General features: G+C 34.9%; 1 protein-coding gene across 2 annotated transcripts in view; it reads right to left on the reverse strand.

The window, feature by feature from the left end:
* GABRG2 (gamma-aminobutyric acid type A receptor subunit gamma2) overlaps positions 1 to 26,975 on the reverse strand; it is a 125,416-nt gene that overhangs the window by 59,685 nt on the left and 38,756 nt on the right. For both annotated transcript variants that reach the window (XM_036849172.1, XM_036849171.1), the window contains exons 5-6: positions 25,404 to 25,486; positions 22,689 to 22,826 (exon numbers count right to left, since the gene is read on the reverse strand). In XM_036849172.1, coding sequence (XP_036705067.1) covers positions 22,689 to 22,826; positions 25,404 to 25,486 — 221 coding nt within the window. The remainder of the gene's footprint in view (positions 1 to 22,688; positions 22,827 to 25,403; positions 25,487 to 26,975) is intronic.

Raw genomic sequence — 26,975 nt, forward strand, 5'->3', positions numbered from 1 at the left:
CTCTGCATGGACTAATTGAGAGAATAAATAACATTGCCACTCGGAATCAATAATCTCAATAGCAAAAAAAACAGTATTGGGGGATTTTTTAAACGTTTTCCTAAAAGTAAGGTACATTTTCTTTAAAGCGATGAAAGTCTTGAGTCAGTTAAAAGAAAAAAGTGTGGAAACCATATTTCTATCCAATATGTTTTGAGTGGGTTTACCCACTAATTTGCATGAATTCCCTAATCTACGTTGAGTTTCTATTCCTAGAGTTGGTGAAATTCAGTGGTAAATAAGCCTCTAAGAAATAAGGAAGCTGACACATTCAGATGCTCAACAGGTGACCTTTACAAAAGAATAGCGCCCTTGAACCTGCCTTTGGCATAACCTAGTACTATTTTGGCAAGTGCCTCCTAGGCAAGCTGGTCTCAACTTACAGTGGTTTTTTAAGTACATTTTAACTGCAGAATTCTTTTACTTCTTCCTCTTCATCCCCTATCCCTCACCAAAGGCATCCTTGGAAGGAATCTTACAGAACAGAATGTTTAAGAATCTGGGATTTGTGGCCTGTTTGATCTGATTTCAAATCCCCTACTTATCTTATTGGCTGTGAAGACTTGGACTAATTTCCTTGAGTCACAGCTTTCTAATCTCTGAAAAGAGGGTACTCATCATATTTGCTTTGAGGTACTTACGGGGATACTTGAAAGAGATACTTCATAGAAATTTCCATAGGCCCTTTGTTGCACGTAGCACGTTTTCAATAAATAAATCACATTATTAATTATTATAATATTGGATAACAGTGATGTCTTAAAATACAAAATACAGCAATTATCTTGCTAGAAATGTTCAAGGAGGCCATCCGTTCTCAAGAAATCAACATTTCTCTCGGTCCCAAACAGAAGAGAGACTAGCACTAATGCAGAGTTTTGTAACTTTCCTTGCATCCCCTCTTAGAGGCAAGAGACTGCCCTGAATGTTTTGAAATGAAAGGATAATCCTCCTAACATTTGTTTCCAAATCTCTACATGAATTCTCATTTCAAAATGTTTTCCATCCTACACTCCTCATCTAACAGTTTAACTTTTGATTCCCAGGAAAGTTAGACGACTGAATGGAGCTTGCTGTGCTCTCCGCAAACCCCCCACAGACTTCAAAACTGTCAAAGCTACAGGTCCCTTATTGGCTTTGGGTGAAAATGCATTCATCCCAGGGGCCACCCAAATTCCATCCTTCTCTATCCTCCTCTGAGTGTAACTCCCTTCTTCCCTTCATTTCCACGTTTAGCCTTGATCTTTTAATAGCAGTTTCCCCACCAAGAGTAGCAAGAAAGAAAAGAGAATTTTGCCTTTTATGTTGCTTTAATAATCTCCTTGATTGTTATCAGCTTGTCATCCTTATTAAGTTCTGATGACAAAATCTGATCCTAGGAACCCAGGAGTGAGAAGCAGGAAATTGAGTCACGTTCCCAGTCCAGCCTTGCTCCTTCTGGAGCTGGGATAAATGATTCATTTTCTTCATGTCTCAGTCTCCTTACTGGCACAAAGGTGTGTGTGTGTGTGTGTATATTTGAACTCCAAAGCAGATATATATATATACACACACACACACACACACACACACATATATATATATATATGTATATATACACATACACACACACCTTTAGAACTTCGGCTCTAAGGGGTCCTTATGGATAATTATTAAAGCAATGATGATGACGCTTTGCACGTGCCGCACTCCCAACTTGTTGTAAAGCATTTTCGCATCCATTCTCTCATTTGATTCTCTCCATACATTTTTGAGAAAGGACTCCAGCTAATGTCATGTACATCTTACTGATAAGAAACTGATACACAAAGGGATTTGATCAGGATATAATGTAGCATGTTAGAGGCAGTCCTGGAAGTAGAACCTGGGTTTTAAGACTCTCTACTCCAGCTTTCCTTTCACCACTCCATAATATTTCAACTAATACTGCATAGTATTACACCATCAAAAAAGCTAAGCCAATGCAACTTACTCCTCAGAAAGCAATGATTGCCAACATTTTCTAGCAAACACAGAAAGTAGAAATAGGTCACCTTTTAACTCAGTCATTCTTTCCCTCTTGATTTTTATTTTTCTTCTTTCTATTTTACTTCAATATCTGATGCAAGAGAGAGGAGCTGCCAAAGTAAACTTTTGAGTTATAGAATTTAACAAAGAGGCTTGGATGAGATCTGGAAACCAATTATTAGATGCTTCATTTCCTATGAAACTAGCTGGGAGACCTTAGGCAAGCCATTTTACTTCTCTGGACTTCATTTCTTTAATCTAGGAAATAAGGTAACTTGATGGGGCAAGTCCAGGGTCTCCTTGACTTGGGTGTTTTTGTCTTTATTACATAACTATGACATAGAACAGGGGTCCCCAACCCCCAGGCCGTGGACCACTACTGGTCCACGGCCTGTTAGGAACTGGGTCGCACAGCAGGAGGTGAGCGGCGGGCAAGCGAGCGAAGCTTCATCTGCCACTCCCCATCGCTCCCCATTACTGCCTGAACCACTAACCCCCCATCCGTGGAAAAACTGTCTTCCACAAAACCGGTCCCTGGTGCCAAAAATGTTGGGGACCGCTGGTATAGAGCATTGTTAGTAATGCGAAATGAAAAATAATGAACTCCTCTGATGCACCTAGCAAATGTGTGTGTGTGTATGTGTGTTAGACACTCCAAATTACTCAGGGTCAGTCAACAAGTCAGCTTAATATCACTTTCCCAAATCCTCAAGTACTTTTCTTCCAAAGCCACTTTATGGGACAGCTATTAAAAGAGCACTCCCACTCACACTTCTGCTTTTTGCACACAATTCAGCTTTCTTCCTTTTCTTCGGTCTAACTGGAAGGTTACAAAGCAAGCAGGAGTAGATCATTGCATCAATCACTACCTTCTACAAACTTTCAATAAATTATAAATACTTTTCTCAGAGTCATTAAATATGCCTGGAATTTTCATGCAGAAACTTTTTTTAAAATTTCAACAGTTAGAGAGAGGAAAATATAATTATATTATGATCATATTGTCATCTATTTCCAAAACTATTCACAATTTCCTAAGCATTTTCAGATACTTACCTCAGTTAAGTCTCATAGCAACTCTGACAGGACAATTATAATTCTTCCATTTTACAGATAAGCAAAGTAAGATTCAAGAGGTTAAATGATTTGCCCATATGTATATACCTATTAATAAGGTCTTCTAGGGCTTAAGGCCAGATCTTCTCACTCCTAACCAAATATTTTTTTCCCTTCAAGTTTTACTAAGAGTGATGTTTTACTAATATAATATCGATTTAATTTTATCCAGAGTTTTCCTCTGAGTCATAGATACTATTTCTAGTATCTAGAAAGCATTTTACCTAGCTTTGTTCAACACACTTCTATTACTTCCTCATTCTTATCTTTGTAAGAAGAAAACTGGACCTATCAGGTTTGAGTCAGTTATCAACACTCTGAATATTGCCATCAACTTAAAAAACAAAACATACCAGGTTGTTACAATATGCAAATCACATAAGGTACCTTGAAAACATGTGTCCTTTATTATGTGTTACACATACACACACAACACACACACACCTATTCATGTGAATAGCCTTCTTCCTTAATGAAAAAGAAATCACTACGTCCTACAAATGAGACCCAACAAAAACTCTATGACCCTCTCTCAGAGCACAGGTTCAAATCCTAGCTCTGCCACTTATCAGCTATGTGATCACAGAAATAACAATAAGATCTACCTTCTAAAGCTGTTGCAAGTTTACATAAATCTTGTAAAGTACTTAGCATAGTGCCCATTGCATGTGAAATGCTCAATGAAAGCCGTCTTTAACGTACACATGATCATATCATTATCAACACTATTTATTTCTGTGTAGATTAGTAGTGGCAGATTGTTTAGAACCAAAATATCTCCTACTATTCACTAATACAGTATCAGCCAATGAAATGAAAATTTCTTTTTATATTAGCTTAGTCTTAGGTAGTGGCCAGGGTACAGTAGCTTGGGGACATAGATGCCCGTTGATTAGTTCTAGTTCCATTAATAGCTAGCCATGTGGAAATATTTTAAATTACTGGTAGCACTATATTTCGTGTACTTCATCTATAAAACAGAGGAACAGAATTAATTTTAAGAATGCTTCAGAGAGGAAGTAGTTAAAATTATAGCACACTGTTAAGATTAAATAAAGCATTTAAGTTTTACTTGAAACCACTTTGTTTATACTCTTTTCTAACATAGGACTATTAGAAATATTAAGGATTTTTTTTCCATGCAGAAAGTTACAGTAATCAAGAAAGCTTGACCTTTTCATTATTTTGTGGCCATTCATTATTAAATCATGTTCAATTATCTCCCCCTCCTGACAAGAGGATGATTCTGGTTTATTGTTTCTTAGAAGTTACCACTGCCTAATATCTGTAAAATTGAATCTAGTATGGGACCAATATTTACAGACTTGTTTTCCATTATAATTAATAAAGCTGTCCCAGCAGTACAGCAAGGGAAATCTTCCCCAGATTTGTAAAACTTGACAGTTCCCATCACCGTATGATAATTTTCACGTTAATATTGTGTCTTCTTACCTGCTCCTTCTGAAGCCAATTTTACATAAATCATGGCTCTAGGTCATTGACAAAGTGAAGCAGGCTTGTCAAAAACAAGAGGAGAATTCCTTTTCAAGAGGAGTATTCTCAGAGTAAGAGACATTTTTATGCCTGGGTTCTATTTTCTTTGAGAGTAACTCATTCCTTTCCCTTGCTGGGGGTGACTTATCCTGACGTGTGATCTCGAGCTATAGGTACTTACATGGCCAGGTAGGCTGGCTAGGTATAGCATGAAGGATTATACTAATGGGAAGTATTGGTTACAGTTTTGTAGTTTTAAATATTTGCTATCTTTTTCTACCAAATCCATCCCTACAGAGGCCTTCACTTGTGGCCCTTTGTCTAAGAGAAGCATGCATCCCACCTTACAGACATCAGGCTTGCTCATGTGACTTGCTTTGGCAAAAACAATTGACTTATGCCTATCAAGCAGCAGAAACTTTTTTTTTTTCAGTAACTCTACCACTTTATTGACTTTAGCCACAGCAGAATAGCTAATATATTAACAAAAAAGTACTACTGGTTGTTATCAAAATTCTGCCAATATATTGTTTACTTTTTTTTTGAATTTTTGAATTTCATTTTATTTATTTTTTATACAGCAGGTTCTTATTAGTTATCTGTTTTATACATATTAGTGTACACATGTCAATCCCAATCTCCCAATTCATCACACCACCACCCCCACCCCCCCATAGCTTTCCCCCCTTGGTGTCCATACGTTTGTTCTCTACATCTATGTGTCTATTTCTGCCTTCCAAACCGGTTCATCTGTACCATTTTTCTAGATTCCACATATATGCGTTAATATACAATATGTGTTATTCTCTTTCTGACTTACTTCACCCTGTATGACAGTCTCTAGATCCATCCACATCTCTACAAATGACCCAATTTCATTCCTCTTTATGGCTGAGTAATATTCCATTGTATATATGTATCACATCTTCTTTATCCATTCGTCTGTCGATGGGCATTTAGGTTGCTTCCATGACTTGGCTATTGTAAATAGTGCTGCAATGAACTTTGAGGTGCATGTGTCTTTTTGAATTATGGTTTTCTCTGTGTATATGCCCAGTACCAGGATTGCTGGGTCATATGGTAATTCTATTTTTAGTTTTTTAAGGAACCTCCATACTGTTCTCCATAGTGGCTTTATCAATTTACATTCCCACCAACAGTGCAAGAAGTTTCCCTTTTCTCCACACCCTCTCCAGCATTTGTTGATTGTAGATTTTTTGATGATGGCCATTCTGACTGGTGTGAGGTGATACCTCATTGTAGTTTTGATTTGCATTTCTCTAATGATTAGTGACATTGAGCATCCTTTCATGTGTTTGTTGGCAATTTGTATATCTTCTTTGGAGAAATGTCTATTCAGATCTTCTGCCCATTTTTGGATTGGGTTGTTTGTTTTTTTTGATATTGAGCTGCATGAGCTGCTGGTGAATTTGGAGATTAATCCTTTGTCAGTTGCTTCATTTGCAAATATTTTCTCCCATTCTGAGGGCTGTCTTTTCGTCTTGTTTATGGTTTCCTTTGCTGTGCAAAAGCTTTTATGTTTCATTAGGTCCCATTTGTTTATTTTTGTTTTTATTTCCATTTCTCTAGGAGGTGGGTCAAAAAGGATCTTGCTGTGTTGTGTGTCTATGTCATAGAGTGTTCTAACTATGTTTTCCTCTAAGAGTTTTATAGTGTGTGGCCTTACATTTAGGTCTTTAATCCATTTTGAGTTTATTTTTGTGTATGGTGTTAGGGAGTGTCCGAATTTCATTCTTTTACATGTAGCTGTCTAGTTTTTCCAGCACCACTTATTGAAGAGACTGTCTTTTCTCCATTGTTCATCCTTGCCTCGTTTGTCATAGATTAGTTGACCATAGGTGCGTGGGTGTATCTCTGGGCTTTCTATCCTGTTCCATTGATCTATATTACTGTTTTTATGCCAGTACCATACTGTCTTGATTACTATGGCTTTGTACGATAGTCTGAAATCAGGGAGTCTGATTCCTCCAGCTCCGTTTTTTTCCCTCAAGATTGTTTTGGCTATTCACGGTCTTTTGTGTCTCCATACAAGTTGTGAAATTTTTTGTTCTAGTTCTGTAAAAAAATGCCACTGATAATTTGATAGGGATTACATTGAATCTATAGATTGCTTTGGGTAGTATAGTCATTTTCACAATATTTGTTCTTCCAATCCAAGAACATGGTAAATCTCTCCATCTGTTTGTGTCATCTTTGATTTCTTTCATCAGTGTCTTATACTTTTCTGAGTACAGGTCTTTTAGCTGCTTAGGTAGGTTTATTCCCAGGTATTTTATTTTTTTTGTTGCAGTGGTGAATGGGATTGTTTCCTTAATTTCTCTTTCTGATCTTTTGTTGTTAGTGTATAGGAATGCAAGAGATTTCTGTGCATTAATTTTGTATCCTGCAACTTTACCAAATTCATTGATTAGCTCTAGTAGTTTTCTGGTGGCATCTTTAAGATTCTCTACGTATAGTATCATGTCATCTGCAAACAGTGACCGTTTTACTTCTTCTTTTCCAATTTGTATTCCTTTTATTTCTTTTTCTTCTCTGATTGTAGTGGCTAGGACTTCCAAAATTATGTTGAATAGTAGTGGCGAGAGTGGACAACTTTGTCTTGTTCCTGATCTTAGAGGAAATGCTTTCAGTTTTTGACCATTGAGAATGATGTTTGCTGTGGGTTTCTCATATATGGCTATTATTATGTTGAGGTAGGTTCCCTCTGTGCCCACTTTCTGGAGAGTTTTTATCATAAATGGGTGTTGAATTTTGTCAAAAGATTTTTCTGCATCTATTGAGATGATCATATGGTTTTTCTCCTTCAACTTGTTAATATGGTTTATCACATTGATCGATTTGCATGTACTGAAGAATCCTTGCATCCCTGGGATAAATCCCACTTGATCATGGTGTATCATCCTTTCAATGTATTGTTGGATTCAATTTGCTAGCATTTTGTTGAGGATTTTTATGTCTATGTTCATCAGTGATATTGGCTCGTAATTTTCTTTTCTTCTAGTATCTTTGTCTGGTTTTGGTATCTTTGTCTGGTGATGGTGGCTTCACATAATGAGTTTGAAAGTGTTCCTTTCTCTGCAATTTTTGGGAATAGTTTCAGAAGGATACGTGTTAACTCTTGTTTAAATGTTTGGTAGAATTCACCTGTGAAGCCATCTGGTCCTGGACTTTTGTTTGTTGGAAGATTTTTAATCACAGTTTCAATTTCATTACTTGTGATTGGTCTGTTCATTTTTTCTATTTTTCCCGGTTCAGTCTTGGAAGGTTATACCTTTCTAAGAATTTGTCCATTTCTTGCAGCTTGTCCATTTTACTGGCATAGAGTTGCTTGTAGTAATCTCTTATGATGCTTTGTATTTCTGCAGTGTCCACTGTAACTTCTCCTTTTTCATTTCTAATTTTATTGATTTGAGTCCTCTCCTCTTTTTCTTGATGAGTCTTGCTAATGGTTTATCAATTTTGTTTATCTTCTCAAAGAACCAGCTTTTAGTTTGATTGACCTTTGCTATTGTTTGCTTTGTTTCTATTTCATTTATTTCTGCTCTGATATGTATGATTTCTTTCCTTCTGCTAACTTTGTGGCTTTTTGTTCTTCTTTGTCTAACTGCTTTAGGTGTAAGGTTAGGTTGTTTGAGATTTTTCTTGTTTGTTGAGGTAGGATTGTATTGCTATAAATTTCCTTCTTAGAACTGCTTTTGCTGCATCCCATAGATTTTGGATCATCGTGTTTTCGTTGTAATTTGTCTCTAGGTATTTTCTGATTTCCTCTTTGATTTCTTCAGTGATCTCTTGGTTATTTAGTAATGTACTGTTTGGCCTCCATGTGTTTGTGTTTTTTAATATTTTTTCTCTGTAACTGATTTCTAATCTCATAGCATTGTGGTTGGAAAAAGATGCTTGATATGATTTCAATTTTCTTAAATTTACTGAGGCTTGATTTGTGACCCAAGATGTGATCTATCCTGGAGAATGTTCTGTGTGCACTTGAGAACAAAGTGTAATCTGCTCTTTTCGGATGGAATGTCCTATAAATATCAATTTAATCTGTCTGTTCTATTGTGTCATTTAAAGCTTGTGTCCTTATTAACTTTCTGTCTGGATGATCTGTCCATTGGTGTAAGTGAGGTGTTAAAGTCCCCCACTATTATTGTGTTACTGTTGATTTCCTCTTTTATAGCTGTTAGCAGTTGCCTTAGGTATTGAGGTGCTCCTATGTTGAGTGCATATATATTTATAATTGTTATATGTTCTTGAATTGATCCCTTGATCATTATGTAGTGTCCTTCCTTGTCTCTTGTAACATTCTTTATTTTAAAGTCTATTTTACCTGATATGAGTATTGCTACTCCAGCTTTTGATTTCCATTTGCATGGAATATCTTTTTCCCTCCCCTCACTTTCTTTCTGTATGTGTCCCTAGATCTGAAGTGGGTGTCTTATAGATAGCATATATATGGGTATTGTTTTTGTATCCATTCAGTGAGCCTGCGTCTTTTGGTTGCAGCATTTAATCCATTCACGTTTAAGGTAATTGTCGATATGTATGTTGCTGTTACCATTTTCTTAATTGTTATGGGTTTGTTTTTGTATGTCCTTTGCTTCTCTTGTGTTTCCCACTTAGAGAAGTTCCTTTAGCATTTGTTGTAGAGCTGGTTTGGTGGTGCTGAATTCTCTTAGCTTTTGCTTGTCAGTAAAGCTATTGATTTCTCCATCAAATCTGAATGAAATCCTTGCTGGGTAGAGTAATCTTGGATGTAGGTTCTTCCCTTTCATTACTTTAAATATATCGTGCCACTCCCTTCTGGGAGTTTGCTGAGAAATCAGCTGTTAACCTTATGGGAGTTCCCTTGTATGTTGTCATTTTTCACTTGCTGCTTTCAATAATTTTCTTTGTCTTTAATTTTTGTCCATTGATTACTATGTGTCTTGGCATGTTTCTCCTTGGGTTTATCCTGCCTGGGACTCTCTGCACTCCCTGGACTCGATTAACTATTTCCTTTCCCACGTTAGGGAAGTTTTCGACTATAATATCTTCAAACATTTTCTCAGGTCCTTTCTCTCTCTCCTCTCCTTCTGGGACCCCTATTATGTGGATGTTGTTGTGTTTAATGTTGTCCCAGAGGTCTCATAGGCTGTCTTCATTTCTTTTCATTCTTTTTTCTTTATTCTGTCCCATGGCAGTGAATTCCACCATTCTGTTTTCCAGGTCACTTATCCGTTCTTCTGCCTCAGTTATTCTGCTATTGATTCTTTCTAGTGTATTTTTCGTTTCAGTTATTGTATTGTTCACCTCTGTTTGTTTGTTCTTTAATTCTTCTAGGTGTTTGTTCTTTAATTCTAGGTCTTTGTTAAACATTTCTTGCATCTTCTTGATCTTTGCCTTCATTCTTTTTCCGAGGTCATAGATCATCTTCACTATCATTATTCTGAACTCTTTTTCTGGAAGGTTGCCTATCTCCACTTCATTTAGTTGTTTTTCTGGGGTTTTATCTTGTTCCTTCATCTGGTACATAGTCCTCTGCCTTTCATTTTGTCTCTTTCTGTGAATGTGGTTTTCATTCCACAGGCTGCAGAATTGTAGTTCTTCTTGCTTCTTCAAGCAGAAACTTTAAGAATCATTTTATTCTTTTGTTATTTCACCTTTGACTCTGAGAAAGGCATGCCACAGAATGAAAAAGCACAGCGGAAAGAGCAATACAAGAATATATAACATTATATATAAATTTTCAACCACTGAGATTTGAGGGTTATTTTCTACCATAGCATAGTCTAGCTTAACCTGACAAATACAGTCTGATTCTACCTTACATGTGTGTAATCAACTTAGATAGTTAGTTAGCTAGCTAGCTAGCTAGCTAGCTAGATGCCATAACAATAAAGAGAAAAGAAATTACACACTAGGCAAAAATATAGCCAAGGACAAGTCTTTCTGCAAACACAAATTCAGAACAGCTCAGTCATCACTGGATTGGAAAATTGGCCTCTCAGCAAACACAGGTATCTGTTTAGTAACTTATTCTATGGTCTTGGAAGAAGTCTCTACCCTTTCTGGATACTTTTCTACAAGATTGCTTGTACACCATAATGCCACCTGGATAATGAGTATCACCTTATAGAATTACTGTGAAAAGTGAATGAGATGATGTATATATAAAGGTCTTACAAATGCTAGCACATTATATTCTTATTATTATTACAGAGTTGGTAGTATCAGTACTATTTTAATGGACTGCTGATTCATCGCAGCCCAATTTATATAATTAAACACAAAATAATAAATTAAGTTCATACCATGTGCTCTTGGTTGCAAGTGTTATTTCTGTTTGAGGATGCCAGGTGTCTATTCTTTCTCCTCTGTGAAAGCCATGTCACAGCCATTGTCCTATCTTCATCCTCTGCAATTTCTCATTCACATGAATTCAATGAAATTCCCCCCTTGCTATTCACACCCACAGTGGGCCTATTTTTCCCAGGCCAAATTCATTTTTTTCATACCTTAACTAATTTACCAACCATCTCTATGGCAACCCCCTGGGCCTCTTGCCCCACAGTAGCTCCCAGAGTTCGCTATACTTGATAGATAAACTAGATCTATTAATTGCTGCTGAGTTTTACAGAATAAGAAAACATGAAGAAATTTCTCTTAGGAAATGGGAACTTGGAAAACCTAAATACCCACCAGACATTTGCTTTATGACAGAGCTGCTAAATATCAGGAAATACAGAACAGCATTTTAGGGGTGAAAAGGACCTTCACATTTAATCTAGTTAAATTTTTTATTTTGAGATGAAGATATTGAGGGCCGAAAGAGAAAATGACTTGCTCAGGGCCATTCAGCTATATGGTAACACAACCACAAAGGAAACTCTTAAAAGGAATCATAGTTTTTTTGTGCTATATCCAGCTGCCTTATTTTATCAAAGAAGATGAAGGAAAAAGTGTTAATTGGCTATGCAAGTCTGCTAATCAGTAATGTGCAGGAAAATTGCAACACATGTTTTAGTTGCTTAGATGTAAGCTGAAAGAAAAAAATAAAAGGAAAATACAGAGAAGACTAGATGCACAGATGTCCATATATAGAACTTCACAACTCTGTTTAAAATCCATGTTCCATGAAAGCAGGTGGTAGGGATAAACTGAATGAACTTAAAATCTATTTGCATTGCATATGCTAGATATTTATGATAAATAAACCCATTTGTAGAATGTGAAAAGCAAGTGAGACCTAGGTTGGCTAGGTTCTGACACTTCTCTGCAACTCAGTGTCTACTCTCAGGCAAACCTTGGTTGATTAATAGTTTTCACATTCATTTCTTACAGTATCATTTTGTGATAGAAATTCTCTCCGCCTATTAAAAGTAAATGAATATTCTTCATTTCCACAGATACATATGTGTTCTCATTTGGGAAATGATTATCTTTCATTTCCCCCTATTTAGAGTGAGATATATATAGTTCGAATGAGATGCATATAGTTTTCCAAAATAAGGAAACAGTAGTTCAAGAAGAAAATCATATATTCCTGAAAATACAACAGGGGGTGTTAGGAATTTTGGTAAAGGAGATTGTGTGTCTCACTCACTAGGACAGGTGAGAATTCAACTCTACCCAATCATTTTCAAATGCAAATGACAACCCAGATATTTAAGATGTAAAGATGTTTAAGATTTGCATATGAAATTTCTCAATTGTTCAGTGTTGACGAAAATGAATAAAATTTAACTCTGTCCATGTCTAACGATCTGTGCTATAGGCCGTAGTTACACAATTGACTACCAATTTAAAAGGGTAATTTTTACCTCTTTGGAGTAATTACCCAAAGTAAAATTACAACTGGCCTTAATCTTTGATATTTAGCCCTAAAATTTTATTTTTCTATCAATCTAATTTTACTCTCAGTCACTAATACTGGTAACAAGAAATCACCAACTTAGAAAATGTAATCATTAAGTGGTTACAATTAATGTTCGTGATTGCATTATATATTTAGCAAGGAGGTATTTCACAGCTCATGCATTACACATTGTCTTTTATATTACAAAGCTCTTCACCACTTAGCAGTGAACAGTAGATATGATGAAAATCAAAGTGCATGGTGCTGTAAGTCATACAAGTAAAGGCAGGTTAGAAATCATGTTTGTAAACTCTTCCAGTAAACTCAGTTATCTACATTGAAGCTTTCGTCTTATTATCAATGTCATTTATTGTACTTCAGTATTCACAAATAAAGATACCATCTTATAGAGCTGATAGAGAAATGCTTATGGGCAAAACAATTAGGTTTGTGGAGGGTAGGGGAGAAGAACTAGAGAAAATACTATTTTTTAGTATTTCTTTTTGACATTTTTCTGAGATGATGTATAACAGGGAGTAGTTAATTTTGGGGTGGATCAACTAGGAGACAAATGTGAAAAATTAAACATTTATGATGTGGTTTATATGTTAAACATGAAGCACTGTCAGTTTCTTGAATAGTAGAGACACCATATATAAAAGTAAACAAGGGGACTTCCCTGGCGGTCCAGTGGTTAAGACTCCATGCTTTCTCTGCAGGGGGTGCAGGTTTGAACCCTGGTCAGGGAACTAAAATCCAACATGCCGCAAGGCACGGCCAGGAGAAAAAAGAAAAGAAAAAAATAATGCCATTTGCAACAACATGGATGCAACTAGAGATTATCATACTAAGTGAAGTCAGAAAGAGAAAGACAAATACCCTATGATATCACGTATATATGGAATCTAAAATATGACACAAATGAACCAATCTATGAAACAGAAACAAACTCACAGACATAGAGATCAGACTTGTGGTTGCCAAGGGGAAGGGGAGGAGGGAGAGGGATGCACTGGGAGTTTGGGGTTGGTAGATGCAAACTATTATATTTAGAATGGATAAACAAGGTCCTACTGTATAGCACAGACAGGGAACTATATTCAAAATCCTGTGATAAACCATAATGGAAAAGAATTTTAAAAAACATATATATGCGTATAACTGAGTCACTTTGCTGTACAGCAGAGATTGGCACATCACTGGCATAACTACACTTCAATAAAAAAATTTTTTTTAAAGTAAGCAAAAAAATAATATACTTAGTCATGCTTAACATATGTGTCAATTCTCTAGTCCTTGGGCTTTTCTGATCTCTTTCTGCCCTGGATTAATAAAACTAGCTGTTCTTGATTTCCTAAACGAGATAGACTTCAGGAGTGGCAAACGAGAATAGTAAACAAATTCTGCTCAGCCCCAGCTTGTATACCCCAGAAATGCTTTTCCGGGCTATTACGCCTGCAATGTGCTGTGACCTTCATAATAACCTCCTTTTGAAGAAAAGAAAGTTAAGTATAAAACAAAACAAAACAAAACAAAAAAAAGCATTACTTTCCTCACTGCTATTTGATGCCCTTTTCAGTCTCTGACATGCTCAAATTTGCATAGCTGCAATGCTGGATAGCATTATTTTCTGAAAATGCAAAAATAAGATGAAGGAATTATTTGACTGCATCAAATAGAGTGAAAGAAACATTCAATGAGTCTGTGTACAGAGCACAATGTCTATAGAGTCAGTCTCCACCATCTCACATTTTCATGTTTTTTAAAATTATTTAATGGTTTACATTTATTTGGGGACAGCAGCTGAACAGGAGAGCTCTTTTAGTTGGATCAGTCACATTGATGAACATGTCTTTTAAACACAGCAAAAGAAGAATTTTGATTGAATTAGGAAACACCATATACTTGGATAAAAATTAATGTTGTCTTGACCTGGTTGGTTTTGATAGATGGTCAAAATAAGATATTAGTCCTCAAAATTACTGTAAATAGTAGTCACGAAATCCTTTTATTATGTTTTCTTTCTGATGAGACTTTTCTGCAAGTAACACTATTATACAAATATACTGGATCCAACAGTTTCTTAGTTAAGGCCAGATTTGCCTGGTGATCCATAGGTTCACTTAGCAAGTGAATAATAATATCTTATAAGCAATAAATATGTTTCTGAAAAAGTAAAATATTGTTGCTAAATTGTTTCTCACTTGATGTTTTTGCCCCATGTAAATATAATTGCTATTCCTATAAGTTAACATTTTTTGGATATATGTATATAGTTATCATACTAAATGCTATTACTTCATTGCACTGTCTCCATAAAAGTAGCTATTATCAAGTTTAGAAATAACTTTATTTTAATTAATTCATCTCTTTACCTCATGTGTTTGTGAAAGGCAGTGGGGTAAAAACTTGGGATCTGGGTAAATAACTCTATTGAATAGCCTTGAACAAATTACTTAGCTCCTCTAAACTTAAGTTGCTTCATCTGTAAAAGGAAAAATATTACTTCTCTGAGAAGCCTGTGAGAAATAAAATGATGTTATGCATGTTTCACAGATGCTAGAAAGTCATAAAACCCACTGTCGCTTCCTAGCACACAACTGAGCTACACTTCCCAGCCCCATTTTTATCTACACAGGAATACACAGCTAGTTCTTGCCCATGGAATCTAAGCAGAAATGAAATTTGTCACCTTGAAAACAATTTTCCTTAGACTTCCTAGGACTCCTTTATGCAGCCCCTCTGCACCTCTAAAGCCCCATTTCCTCACTAGGTACTGTCAGAGCAATCTTGGAATTTAAAATTCCAATGTGGGATTATTTTTTTAATAGTTAAACCTTCTTTTTTTTTAGTTGAAGTATAGTTGGGTTACAATATTGTGCTAGTTTCTGGTGGACAGCAAAGTGATTTTGTTAGATATATATATTCTTTTTCATATTCTTTTCCATTATAAGATATTGAATATAGTTCCCTATGCTATACTGTAGGACTTTGTTGTTTATCTATTTTATATACAGTAGTTTGTATCTGCTAATCCCAAACTCCTAGTTTATCCCTCCCCCACCTTTCGCCTTTGGTAACCATAAATTTTTCTTTGTCTGCAAGTCTGTTTCTGTTTTGTAAATAAGTTCATGTTATCGTATTTTAGATTCCACATTTAAGTGATATCATAGGCTATTTGTATTTCTTTCTAACTTAATTCACTTAGTATAATTTCTAGGTCCATCCATGTTGCTGCGAATGGCGTTATTTCATTCTTTTTTATGGCTGAGTAATATTCCATTGTATATATGTACATCTTCTTTTCCATTCATCTGTTGATAGACATTTAGGTTGCTTCCATGTCTTGGCTATTGTAAATAGTGCTGCAGTGAACATTGGGGTGCATGTATCTTTTCGAATTAGAGTTTTCTCCAGATATATACCCAGAAATGGGATTGCTGCATCATATGGTAACTCTATTTTTAGTTTTTTAAGGAACCTCCATACTGTTTTCCATAATAGTTGCACCAATTTGCATTCCAATGTGGGATTTTTAAATGTAGTTATGAATATTCCAGTATATATATAATGTCACATTACTAATAACAAACAGATTTTAAAAATGGAGTGGGAATGTCATCCCTTTTAAGTTAAAAGCCTAAAGGAGTTTATTTTTGCATTTGACTTGCTTTGAAATTGTTGAAAACTTGATGAAGGGAAACATTCCAGGAAATCATTAATTTATAAAGAAAGTTACTCCTACATTGAGACATCTATAGTATAAACCTTGGTTACATCAAAGATTATAAATAAGTCCAAGGACTTTAAAGAAGCATCTAGTCAAATGCATTCTCTTTAGAAATAAGGAATTTTCATCCCAGAAAGGGCAAGTGACTTCTCCATGGCCATTCCTGGCCCAGCTCTTTACGTAATCCATTCATTTTCCTCTCCTGAAACCAAAGTTAATTTTTCTAAATTGAAGCCTAAAAATAAAATAAAAGTCTATTACTGTGCAGTCTTTCACACTGATTTCATTTAATATATTAGGTTGCTTCAAGTAGTTTGAAAAGTTTATTATTGACTAAAATGGGCTCACAACTTACTGGGATTCCAAAGTAACCCAAGACTGTAGGACTGGGTTACAGCTGTTTATTTCTCTCCTATCATTTAGGTTTATTAATTTTTTTATTCCAATCTCTTCAATAAAAAAATTACCATTAACTTATATATGTTTTCATTTATTTTTATTTCCCCCACAATAGTTTATGTCAGTGATGAGTATCTTTACCTGTGTTTGCCAAGGACATATAAGTTAAAACACAGCCTAGAAGGTGGGAGCTATTTTTTTTCTTTTTAAAAAATTTATTTATTTATTTTTGGCTGTGTTGGGTCTTCATTGCTGAGCACGGGCTTTCTCTAGTTGCGGTGAGCGGAGGCTACTCTTCATTGTGGTGCGCGGGCTTCTCATTGTGGTGGCTTCTCTAGTTGCAGAGCATGGGCTCTAGGCGCACGGGCTTCAGTAGTTGTGGTGCACAGGATTAGTTGCTCCGCGGCATGTGGGATCTTCCTGGACCAGGGCTTGAACCCTTGTCCCCTGCATTGGCAGGTGGATTCTTAACCACTGTGCCACCAGGGAAGCCCTATTTTTTTTCTATTTGGGGAATTATTTGACCAATATGTATACACTGATATAGGCAGAGAAGGTTGAACTTGAGCTTAGTATTAAGAAAAATGAGCACGAAGACCTGAAATAGGTTCAACTTATCCAAAAAACCTCCAGAAAATAAAGGATATGGTGTGAGAATAATGGGCAATGTTTGAAGATATAGGGTAGATTACATATATTTTAGAAATCAAGCAACGAACATGGACTTCATCCACGGAGCTGGTGTTTCTAAAATTGTGGTCTGCATGCCACTGTTGAAAAGTAAGATGAATTTAGTGGTACACAGTTCTTTTTTTAATTTTATTTTAGTATTTATGCATTTCTTGTAATAGAAATCAAGAAAATATAACTTGCACGTGGAATCGAAGCCAAAAAGGTGGGTTAAAGACAAAAAGGAAGTATATAATAGTTAATGTACATGGGAATGCCAAAAAACTATGAAACAATGATGTTTACATTTCTAAAGACGATATGGAAAATTTAACAGTTTTCTAGACTTATCATGGTGACCATTTTGAATGTGTAGAAATATGTTGTGTACCAGGAGCTAACATAGTGTTGTAGGTCAATTAGACTTCAAAAACAAACAAACAAACTCATAGAAAAAAACATCAGATTTGTGGTTATTAGAAGCAGGGGTGATGGGAGGGAGAACTGGATGAATGTAGCCAAAAGGTACAAACTTCCAGTTATAAGATAAATAAGTACTAGGCATGTAATGTACAACATGACAAATTAACACTGCTATATGTTATAGTTACAAGTTAAGAGAGTAAATCCTAAGAGTTCTCATCACAAGGAAAAAATTTTGTTTTCTATTTCTTTAATTTATTATGTATATGTGATTATTGATGTTCACTAAAGTTATGATGGTAATCATTTCATGATCTATTTACGTCAAATCATGCTGTACACCTTAAACTTATACAGTTCTGTATGTCAATTATATCTCAATAAAAATGGAAGAAAAAAAGATTTAACATTTTTCTAATATAGGAAGAACACGATGTATTTCTTTTTGATTCATAATAATGGCAATGGTATCCCAAGAATGCAGGTTCTCCTAAGAAACTCATTTGCCCATTTTTCTAACCCACATCTCAGGATGAGAACATCAGGAACAAAGCTCTGCTTGATACCAAAAATCATGTAGATTATTTGGTGAACTGTCCATGGAAATATGACTAGAAAGAACAAGGTCTTCTACTTGAGAGAAAACAATGAGTAATGGAAAAATATATAGTAAAATTCTGCATTGCTTATTTAATTGAGGGAAATTTTATGGTTTTATCAACATAATTGTCACAAGCAATCCATTTTATAATTACCTACTAATCAACAACTCTAAGCAAATCACCAGGCTAATAGCATCATGGATAGAAAGATGATTAAAAGAAGGCTTCCACTGGGAAGTTTATGACTAATTGGAATGAGAGGGCAGAAAAGAGGGAATAAAACAACGGCTAAAAAAATATAAGGTGGAAATTATGTTTTCATAAAGTAGGTGAAAATGCCCTGGGGGAGTTTGATGATGATGATGATGGTGCCTTCCATTTACTGAGTCCTTTCTATGTGTTAGGCACAATTTTAAGCATTTTCAGTGGATTATTTTACTTAATCCTGAGAGTAACCCTGTAACATTGGTGATATTGAGCTTAGATATATTCAGTAATGTATACAAATCAGTGTTCAAACCTGAGCTGTCTGGCTCCAAGAGTGCGCATTCTGGCATTAAGGTCTGAAAGGCCTCACTGAAGAGAAGCTGTTTTTTTATGTTTTAAAGTCATAAAGAAGGTAGGGCTGAGCTGACAAGCCATTCAAAAAAGAAAGGAGACTGAAATTCAATGTGTGTATAGGATTAGCTATTTATATTCATGAAAATATTAACAAAGTAGTTCTGTCACAAGCTGAGAAATTATAGAAAACCAAGCTGGAAAGTTCCTGCGATCAGGGGCTTATATATTAGGAACAATAGCTTGTGCTTAATTGAATCTCCTGAATTCTTGGGACATGAGGAAAGCTGTGGTTCAGGAAGACTTATTGGGACACAGTGCGAATAAAAATAGCGCAGTGATTAAAAGCATGAATCTGAAAGCAAACCACCTGAATTCATGTCCCAGCTGCCAAATCTGATCCCTGCAAGTAAATGAGCCCCTAGAAGTCTGTTTCCTTAACCACAGTGATACCTTCAGTGTTAATGACATTAAATATGACTATGGTAATGAGAATTAAAGTAGGTCATGTATATAAAATGTTTGCTATGGTACATGTAGTTAGTGCTCAGTAAGTGCTAGCTTTTATGATTAATGTATAAAGGATAGACTGTAGAAAAGAGAGACTGACAGCAGGGATGTAGTTTAATAGGCTCCCAACAGAGTCCAGATGAGAACAGACACGATCGTGAACTAGGACAGTGGCAATGGCAACTGAAAAGAGGACAGTTACACAAGATATTTCAGAGGTATACGTGCCTTCGTGATTCATTAGATGTGGGAGGCGGACATGTGACTCTGAGTGTTCACACGCCTGGCTCACTGGGACAATGATGGTGCTATTACCACATACAGAGCAATCAGGAAGAGGTGATGATTTGAAGAGAAATCATGGATCCAGAATCTATCTTGATGTATTGACCAAGAATTAAAGGTATTCTTCAAGTCTTATCAGTCTACCACCGAGGCAATATTTTTCTCAGGAGTGACACACACATAAATGGTGATAAAGATGATTCAGGTGGTGTATACAGAATTATCACATAGCCTCGAATTATGTGTAAGAAAATTCCTTCCTGCTTCTTCTACCCTTCTGTTTAAATCAAGGAAGTGTTTTACTTTGGTGCTAGTTACCCTTTTCCTTTTCTCTACTATCTCTTTCTTTTTCCACATACTCAGAGCCCAGGGAACACAAACATGTGCACTTAAAATTTAAGAACATTTGTTCATTTTTCATTATATTCTTATATCAATTTCTATTTATGTCAAATGCTTCTCATTTTCCAATTATGGTCCTAATGTGAACTTTCCTTTAAAAAAATCATTTTACTAATAACAAGGAATCAATTTAAAGAAAAAATATACTAAGGAACCCACAGTACAGTCACCACTTAGATATAACAAAATCATGAAAGGTGGACTTGAATGAGTGAAGGTTAGCAATCTCCGCAGTAAACTAGGCCTAATTTTAGGCACTATTCTCTCCTAGTTTTGACAGAGGCTTCTCAAAGGGAGATACATTTACTATAAGTCTAAGAGAAAACCACATTGTTGTAATGGCCAAGATTCAAAAAGGCTATAATTTTGATCTTCTGATAACTTCCCAAGAAAGCTGTTAATATAACTTCCTTGTAGATATTAACTAGTTATGGAGCCATGCTTTGAAGATAAGAATGGCATCAGAAATAAAACAAAGATCACACAGAAACTTCCAATCATTACAAAATCAACTGTCACAATAATCAGGCTGCCTGTTGGCACTGGTGTTAACTTTCAACTCAGCCCTTTCTCTTCCCAGAGGCAAGTGAAATGATACCACACACAAAAAACAAACCAGCAAGAGCAGGGAGTGGACAAGAGACCAAGGTGGAGGCTAACCCCCATATTAAAACTCACAAGGAGTTGATACAATCAATTAAATGATGCTACTCAATATCAAATCTGATATCAATACACTTTTGCTTTGATTTCTCTAGGAAGAGTAATAGCCTTGTGATACCTTGATAAATTTTCTTGCCATGCTTTAAGTAAATAGATTATTTTCTTTTGGATGTATCTCTTGTTAGACAATTAATACTCTAGATTATTCTCAGTATGAGACTTTGGGGAGGAGATGATGTCAAACCCTATGATATAAAGCCAACACTTGCCTCACCACCGTTTGGTTTTAATGCCAGTCTGGGCTTAACTGACTGAACAAAAGATCTGCTAGTCATAAATTTGTGGGTTCTGTTTTAGGGTGCTGTAATAACTATAGAGATATTGAATATACAACAGAACTTAATGCCCAATTTCTTATTCTGGAAGCATATAGACTTAGAGATTATTTTTACATGTGCTCTCTCACAGATGGAAGACCTGTTCTAAGGCAGTCCTGAATCTGTTTTGGTGACCAAAATAAAGACTGTTCTGGTACTTGATGGTCAGGATTTCCAATGAATAAGAGAACATAAGGCCACATTTTAAAAATAAACTAGAGCATTTCTTTGATTTTATTTCAGATTCTTTTTGCAACATAAGAGTTTTTTTTTTTTTTTTTTTGAAGAAATCTGCAAATGCCAAAAACAATGTTAGGTTTTTGATTTAGAGGATGATGCTTATGAAGGTAGAATCTTAAATTTCCATTTCTGTCTAGGTCCTTAATTTGTTTCTCCTTGTACAACAGACCAAGGCCTTTTTCTAAATGAGTCAACACAAAAATATGTCCTATGAATTTCAGGAGGAAAACAATCAGGTATGCATGAATAAATCAACATAAAACAGCTTAATTCACGGTAACAAATACAAAAAGTATGTCTTAATAGATGGTAAGCTATGAACACAATGTTTATATTTGAAATTAGGACATATTTAAATTCTCATAACTTTAAAAAGGAGTAGCTGGAATAATCTATATGGAATATGCACTCAGCATTGCAGAGGGTTTGTATTAACCTATAGCCACCCATGAGACAGATCTGGTCTGGAAATATGTTTGACTTGCCCCACATGGTTTTTTTAAATCACCTTCAATTAATACCATTAAAAATTATGATATTTGATATAAAAATACTATAGATTTTTAGTTTCTCTTGAGAAAAACTGAAGTCCTGACCACATTAGGTCCCATGCATACTTGATAATTATAACTAATACTATTAGGCACTACTACTTATTGAATGCTAAGTGTTAGGTATCATTCTAAGCATTTTACCTTTTTTTTTTTTTTTAATACATACAGTATGACTGCGAGGCAGATCTTTTTGTCCACATTGGTTATCTGGGAGAGCTGATCCACTGAGAAATTCAGTAATTTCTTAAAATATGTAGCTGGTAAATGATGGAGTTGGGATTTGAACCCAGGCCTGTCTGACACCAAAACCCAGTCCCTTATTCACTGATGAAGCCAGTTCAAAATATTTAATTACTGAACATGGAATTAGTTCATATCCACTCTGGTCACTTTTCTGCATTTTTGAGAAGTTAATCTTCCCCACGTGATACTTTAAATATGAAACATATTTCTTAAAAGAAACATTATACCTATGACTAATAAGTATTTTCTTCTTTTTTAATAACTGTTACTTATTTTTCTTAAGGGAATTAAGCAAATAATTTGCTTATCCAATTTGAATCTAATTTGCTTTAAATTGATAAAATCCATTTATATTTATGTATTATACTAGAATACCAATTACAATTTTCTCTAGTAAATTAAAACACTTCATTTAATTTTCTGAATATCATTTCTAGACAAGTGTTGAAAGCTTCTAAATCATATACACCAGAATTTAAACTCTGGAAGGGTCACTCAAAATTATTTTCAAGTGCATCTTACCAGAAGTTGTCTTCACTACTTCAGTGGTATTTCTCAGTCCAACAAATGAAAATTGATAAAGCCTCCAAGATCTTGTGTCACCCACTTCAACAGAACTACGCTTCCATTGATAGACAATTTCTTCACGCGGATAGCCATCTGCCATGAGATAAGAAAGCACACATTGTAAATGATTAAAAATGAACATATGTGGCAACCACCTTCTATGAACAAGACACTGAGGGAGATACCAAGAGAGATAGTTTTGACTTACATGAGGATCTTGGACTAAAAAGCATTACCATAGGGAAAGTCAATACAATTGCCCATATCCTCATGGGAAATTAGATTTAAAAACCATGAGGTCAAAATTACCCATGAAAAGCACTTAAATTGCATAGAAGGTATACTATACATGGTTTTGTATATACTATACGCATACTTTACATTGTCTGGGGTAAGATATAAAAAGTAGCCAGTATATAGTAAATAGTATATATGCAAGATATTGTTTATGGTGAAAGGGAGTCAACAGGGCAAGATTTTAAGAGTCATGCAGAAAACAGAAAATAATGGAAGAAGAGCAGACTCAAATCCCTCCCCAGGGCATGTCCTTGGAATAGAAGATGACTGGGAAAAATTACCTCAACTATGTACATTATTCTCTCTCTCAATTTGTTGAGGCTTCATTTTAATATGTACAGAAATCTGCAACTAAAAGCAGTAAGTAGAAATACCAAGGGGAAGATACCAATGAGAACTATGTAGATTCCTTACAGCTCAGTTATGTTCAGCCAAAACAACAGAAAGCATTCATGAAAGAAATATTACACTGATAATATAATGATTATCAGTACCTTTTCCTAGCCATAATATCCTAGAAAGCTTTCTCAATTTTTCTTCTAAATTATTCGTTCACTTATGGGGATGATGATCATACTTATTTCATGGTACTGATGGTCAATATATATTTGTTGAATGCATAAACATTATTTTATAAGTAAGCTGCAGAATAAACTCAAGTAAGATAGATGACAAAACTAGAAATCTTCTCAATTGTTTGTCTTCTAATAATGCTGTGGAAAGGTAATTTTGATTATGGAGGCTGATTGACTTCTTGGAATAAAATCCCTTGTTTCCTTTTTTTCCTTTCTTTTGGTTCAACTCTTTGCCCACTATATTTTATTAATAAGAAGAGAGAAAAAAGAAAGCCGAATCCCCAGATTGCTATTGAGTGGTGGTAGCAGGCTGGTAGGGCTGGATGTGGTGAAAACTGAGAATATGAATGATAATATTAAGGAACTTCCTATGGAGAACATGTTGGTGATTGAATTGTTTTAACAGCAGTAAGTAATATTAAGTTGATTTTGGGTTCAGAAGACAATTGTCGATCAGGAACCTGATGGCATAGAAATCACTATTTCTTAAGGTTTAGCTGACTCAGTAGAGAAGTAGTCCCAGTTGGAAAATTAAAAGAAAAGAAATCCAATCTCCTAAACCTTAGGTAAGCTTTCACTAAAAAATATTCTATTCTTGGATGAAGTAGAACATATGAAATAAGATTTACAATGGGAATTTTTCTCAATATATATAATATACAGTGAGTTTTCCTTTGGTTCTCTCTGGAAATGATGTTTATTGAAACAGGTGATTGGTTTTCTCATCTTTTTTCTTTCTTTTTTTTTTTTTTGAAAGTATTGTAATTATGATTTAGTTGGTTCTTAGGAGTCTCCATCACTCCCTGGCTGGGAAATTATACCTATATTAAAAACTTAAAACTCATAGCCAGTTTTTCATTCTACCCAATATGCACAATTGACAGTCCAAAAATAAGAAGGAGGTGAGCAATCTAACAGCAGAACAAATAGTGAGGCAAACGTGGGGGAAACTGAGGCTTGTTTTCGATTCAGACAGAAAATATCTGTGAAGGTTACTAAAGCTTAATTTGTATTAGAATCATCATGCTCTTCTTGCTATAGTCTATTATCTGATGATAATAATAATAATTAATAAAATAATAGAGCTTTTGATTAAATCTTATTATGTGTGAGGTAGTGTACCAACCATTTTACATATACAACAAAACAATATTGAGGTGAGGCAGGTCTTATAATTTCTATTGGGCACCTGTGTTATGAACTCATTGAGAGATTTAGTAATTTGCTCAAGTCTTTAATTGATGGAGTTGGGATTTGAATTAGACCCACATGACACCAAAAATCAGTCTTTTGCTCACTGGTAGATAACTAGTTTTAGGTATTACTAGAACTCCAGGTGGAAGAGGTAATTTTCAATTTTGTTATCTTTATAGGTATATCAAAACTGGAATGAACAAACAACATTGTTGGGTCTCTGTGTATCCTGATATGTAAAGGGAGAAAACAACTAGCAAATGTACTGCTACTCTCTTCTGGACCCGTGGAGGGACTGGAGATGTATAATGCACATTTACCTCTTTCTACTGAGACCAGGACAAGCTTTACAATCCTTCTCAACAAAGGGCTCCAGGAAACAACTGCCAGTTTATTAAAAGTTTATGCCTCAATGAAATCTATTCGTAATTCCTGATAAAATAGATCCTTTTTTATGACGAAAGAGATTGTCAAAATCTTCAAAGTCAACAACACTGCTTAATGCAATTTTGCATTCTGTTTAAGTCTCCCAATTAACTGATATTGCAATCAGAAAGACTAAGTGGTGAGAGGGGATGCAGAATATAGAATGAGTATTACTTACAACTGGAGAATTCCAAGGGGCAGGAGTGTTCATCCATTGGAAAATTGTGCAACTGTAATTGGCACTCAGCATCAATTGTCAACCTAAATAGGAAGATATGAAACATAAATAGAAAGATTTTAGACTGTTTTAAAAAATGTACATTAGCACAGTTTCTAGTGACCATTTGTTTTTATTCCTGGAGAGTATGGCACCCATTCTTATTGATAACACAAGGTGATCCTCACTGAAGAAATTCACCAAGTCCAGGAGAAAATTGTTGAAGACTTAATGTAGTCCATTTACTTTCACAGACTAAACAACAGAATCTCGTTGACCTCAACTCCATTTACTCAATATTTATTATCCCATAATTTTTTTGGCAAATTAATTGCACACATGAGATTGCTCAGTTAATGCACTTAACTTACTGAATAGAATAAACTGTTTTAAGAACTTAAACTCATTCACTGTTTGCATGTAAATGAATACAGATAAATCTCAGATCTTATCTGCTAATTAAAGCAGAACCTTCTCTTTATAAGTAGTTGTTAGCTGTTAGCTTTAAACTACTATATGTGAGTTTAAAAATACCTATGTTTCACAATGGAGTATTATGCATTCTTACAAAGGAACACTATAAAGGCATTATATAGGATGTTAAAGAGTAGAAGAATATCTAATAGCAATCAAGAAATGTTAAATACATATACACAGACATATCAGAAAAATGTTTGCCAATGAGTCTCAATTATTTTGCATCTGAGGTGCTTATTAAACATACAGATTTTCTTTCCCAATAGAGCCTGGGACTCTTGGAGGGAGAAAATTTAAAGGAGTCCTAGATGTTTTGACCACCTTTGGGGAAGTATGAGTATATTGTTAAAATTGTAATGGTGATGGGTTGATGATTTTTAAAATTTCAAATTTGTTAGCTACATTTCTTACAATTACAGATATCAATCTTAAAGTAATAAAAGTTGTTTTATAAACATTTTATATTAAAAGTTTAGCATAAATTTTAATTGGGGAGATTTTATTTTTCTATGGTATAATAGAGCAATTACTGATCTTAAGATATAATTAATAATCATTGAGCCCTTAATTGTCTGCATGGCACTGAGTAAGGTGAATTTTTCTCTCATTTAATAAGAGTTATTATGGCTTTATTGTACTTGGACTCGTCCAAAGTCACAAATCTAGTGGCATAGTTGAGATTTGAACCCAAGATTATGTCTCCAAAGCTAGAGGTTTTAATCATTGTCACTCAGTAATTATATGCTCTTCCAAAGAAAAGATTAGTTTTATTCATAAGTGAAATTATAATTAAATTAGATATTTTATTAGTATCATTTCTCCAAATTAAACTGGAATTGTTAAAATTGAAGATAATGTAGATTGCAGATAGGTACATAGATATATATGTGTATACACACATATTCATAACTCATTATAGATAAGCAACTCATTATAGATAAGCAACATATTCACAATTCATTATAGATAAGATAATGCTTATCATTATAGATAAGCATTATAGATAAGAATAAAATCATCTCTCTATATAGATTGGCAACTCATTCAAATCTTGAA

This window comes from Balaenoptera musculus, chromosome 3 (genome assembly GCF_009873245.2).
Source record: "Balaenoptera musculus isolate JJ_BM4_2016_0621 chromosome 3, mBalMus1.pri.v3, whole genome shotgun sequence".
In the NCBI taxonomy this organism is placed as follows: domain Eukaryota; kingdom Metazoa; phylum Chordata; class Mammalia; order Artiodactyla; family Balaenopteridae; genus Balaenoptera; species Balaenoptera musculus.